At 37.5% G+C, this 3,050-nt stretch overlaps 1 protein-coding gene across 1 annotated transcript in view; it reads right to left on the reverse strand.

The window, feature by feature from the left end:
* The window catches only part of LOC103203775 (alcohol dehydrogenase E chain), a 16,147-nt gene that overhangs the window by 10,315 nt on the left and 2,782 nt on the right, over positions 1 to 3,050 (reverse strand). The window contains exons 2-3 of the mRNA XM_007948852.1: positions 1,834 to 1,935; positions 907 to 1,045 (exon numbers count right to left, since the gene is read on the reverse strand). Of these exons, the coding sequence (XP_007947043.1) occupies positions 907 to 1,045 (139 nt within the window). The 5' untranslated portion in view covers positions 1,834 to 1,935. The remainder of the gene's footprint in view (positions 1 to 906; positions 1,046 to 1,833; positions 1,936 to 3,050) is intronic.

Consider the following 3,050-nt stretch of genomic DNA (forward strand, 5'->3'; position numbering starts at 1 on the left):
TTAGCTATGGTTAAAATATATATGATTAAAGGTAATAACTATGGTTAAAGGTAATAAAACAGAAACAGTTTATTACAGGATGCCTTTTGTTAACCAAAAAAAAAAAAGCCAGAAAGAAAGAAACAGTGCTATAGAGTTGATTCTGACTCCCGGTGAATCCGTGTAGAGTTTTCAAGCCTTTCTTCCAAGGCATCTCTGGGTAGACTTGAACTTCCAACCTTTTGTCTAGCGGTCAAGCACGTTAACTCTTTGTTCCTCCCAGGGACTCCATTTTGCTACATTTTTTAAATCATTTCGTTTCATATGGTCTATTTTCTTTCCTAGATTTTATTCATTTCCTTTTATATAGTCTGTTTCCTTTGTTCCGTGTTCAAGAAGGCAGACCATATCGGAAGAGGAAATGGAATGGGCTCCACTTCCCACTTAGGAAGAGACCATGTTAGTTCAGCCCTGCCTTCCAGCCCCGCCCTGTAAACCCAGAAAAGAACAGTTTCCATACGCTGATCCAGAGACTTAGGCCACAGACTTATTTATTTATTTATTTATTCCTAGTCTCATTTGTAGTTCTGTTATGGGCCCTGACATAAGGTAGTGTGCTCAGGAATACTAAAATGGAAATTATAAGATTATGGCCTCCATGATTGTAGTCACTGTGTCTCTTCAGATCCTCATGTATCCCCAGGACCTAACACTGGTGCCTGAAGATAGACATGCCTGAATACATGAAGGAAATCTGGCAAGGAGAGAGGAAAGAATGAGGTCCCTGTCCACGCCCTGTCTTAGTTATTTGCTGCTGCTGTGACCTCACGCAAGGTCTTCCATCTCTCATTGCCTTAGTTTCCTCATCCAACCTGGATGTTCTTGTGGGACTGAATGAGACACAGTCTCTGAGTGTCAATTCTGTACCTGGTTTTACTGTTGTCACCCTTTCTCCAATGCTCTCCACAATGCCGGCTGCTTCATGGCCTAGTATCACAGGAAGAGGCATGGTTAGTTGTCCACTAACCACATGATCATCTGAGCGACAAATTCCTGTGGCCACCATCTACGATGTAAAGAGAGAATGATTACATTCGTGAAAGATTACGACCTTCAGTTGGACTTAACATTCAGAGTTCTCTGAAGCTTAGCTTTTAAAGAGTTTTATAATCCGTACTCTTCCCAGATACAAAATACTCAGTTTATCTCTGCGATCACCCAGTCTACAGCCCTCCTCTACTTTCTTTTCTTGCCTTAATTGATCTGGCATAATCTGTGAAATAATTGTTCTAAAAATATGTGTTAGATAATGAAGATTAGAACCAAGAACATAGTCACTTAAATTCTACTATCTAATGCTAATTGATTTTGAAAATTTGATATATATATTTTTCACTTCTTTTTTTTTTTCCTGTATAAGCACAAATGTTCTTTTTGTTGTTGTTGTTGTTATGTGCCATCCAGTTGGACCCAACTCACAGCGACCCCTCCTTAGGTTTCCGAGGCAGTATCACTCTGGAAGTAGATTGCCCAACCTTCCTTCAGAGGAGTGGCTGGTGGGTTTGAACCGCCAACCTTCTTGTTAGCAGTCAAGTGCCTTAGGCACTACGCTACCAGAGGTCTTTTTTTTTTTTTTTTACTGGGATTATATAGTAGGCACTCTTTCATCAGTTCTTAAATTTAACAATATATGCCATTTGTATCTTCCCTTGACAACCAATGTAAGTTCATTTTCTGAATTACTATTTGTATACAAAGTAACTCATAATGGATTTTTGGTTATTTCCATTGTTTATTATTCTCTGAAATTTTTAATCCTAAAATTTAATAGAAATGGAAAAGAAAATGTTTCACCTTAATACGAACTTCATTGGCCTTGGGGGGTGCAACCTCCACCTCCTCAATGGAAAAGGGTTTATTTTGCTCCCATAAGACAGCTGCTTTGCATTTTATCACCTGGAAAATTGAACAAAAAGATGATAACACTTGCACATCTTAGTATGTGTAACATTTAGCCTCATGACTGGCACAAACAATTGTACCATAAATATGAATATCTCTGATAGGCAAAGAGAAAAAATAATTTTTAAAATGTGTAAAACAATGCTATAAAGAAAGAGAAACAGAATTAACTGTAATAAGACATTGAGATAAAGTTGAATATGTTCTCTTAGGCATTCTTATGTTACTTTTTTTCTCCAAGGATATTTATACCTGATATTTCCTAGTGCTGTCCTGAAATCAGTTGTTTACCCACAAATGTTGGCTTGTACATGAAGCCTAAGCAATCAGTATTTTGTTGACAGAAAAGTTTGTGTGTGTTCACATAAAGCCTATAGGCCTCTTGTTTAATTCTTTGTTTAAGCCAAAACAATCTGACTTTATCATAAGAGGTACCCACTTGCCTCCCAGTCTAGGACATTTTCTTTCTCTCCATTTGCCTGCTTTCCTCTTTCTTTGAATTTCTTCTCCCACACTTCTGTGTGCTTCTTGTTTGCCTCAACCTTTGGGACTTAGCTTTAGCAGCTTTGTTTTGTTGCTCAATTTATGTGTAGGATTTCCTTCCGTGTTAGATTTGAGCCAACAAGTACAGAGTTTAAAGCTTGAGATTGAGAAGTATAAACACACATACTCATATATGTTAATAAAGACATTTATATACATGTTTACATATATGAATATATAGTCACATGTATAAAACAAGAGAATTGTGTGTTTGAACTTCTAAGTAAGATAGCTTAACCACCAAAACCCACAAAACCCACTGCTGTTAAGTTGCTTCCAACTCATAGCAACCCTATAGGACAGAGTGGAACTACCACAGATATTCTTAAAAGTTAAGTGCATGATTACTGTGCTTGAGAATGCACTTTAAAAACCTGCTTTCCTTCTGAACTCACTCCCAATGCTCAACTTTAAGCTAAACTATAGACAGGCATCCAAAGTAAATAATAACTCAGGGAGGTAGCACTTCTTAGAACAATCAACCCTAAGAGATCAAAAGGGTAGCATTTGCCCAGGGATAAAGCTCAGAAGGCAGGAATAGACAAGAAAGAAATGTTGTTGTTGTT

The sequence above is a fragment of the Orycteropus afer genome, unplaced genomic scaffold, assembly GCF_000298275.1.
Source record: "Orycteropus afer afer isolate SDZICR_OR568_19922 unplaced genomic scaffold, OryAfe1.0 scaffold00229, whole genome shotgun sequence".
Classification (NCBI taxonomy): Eukaryota; Metazoa; Chordata; class Mammalia; order Tubulidentata; family Orycteropodidae; genus Orycteropus; species Orycteropus afer.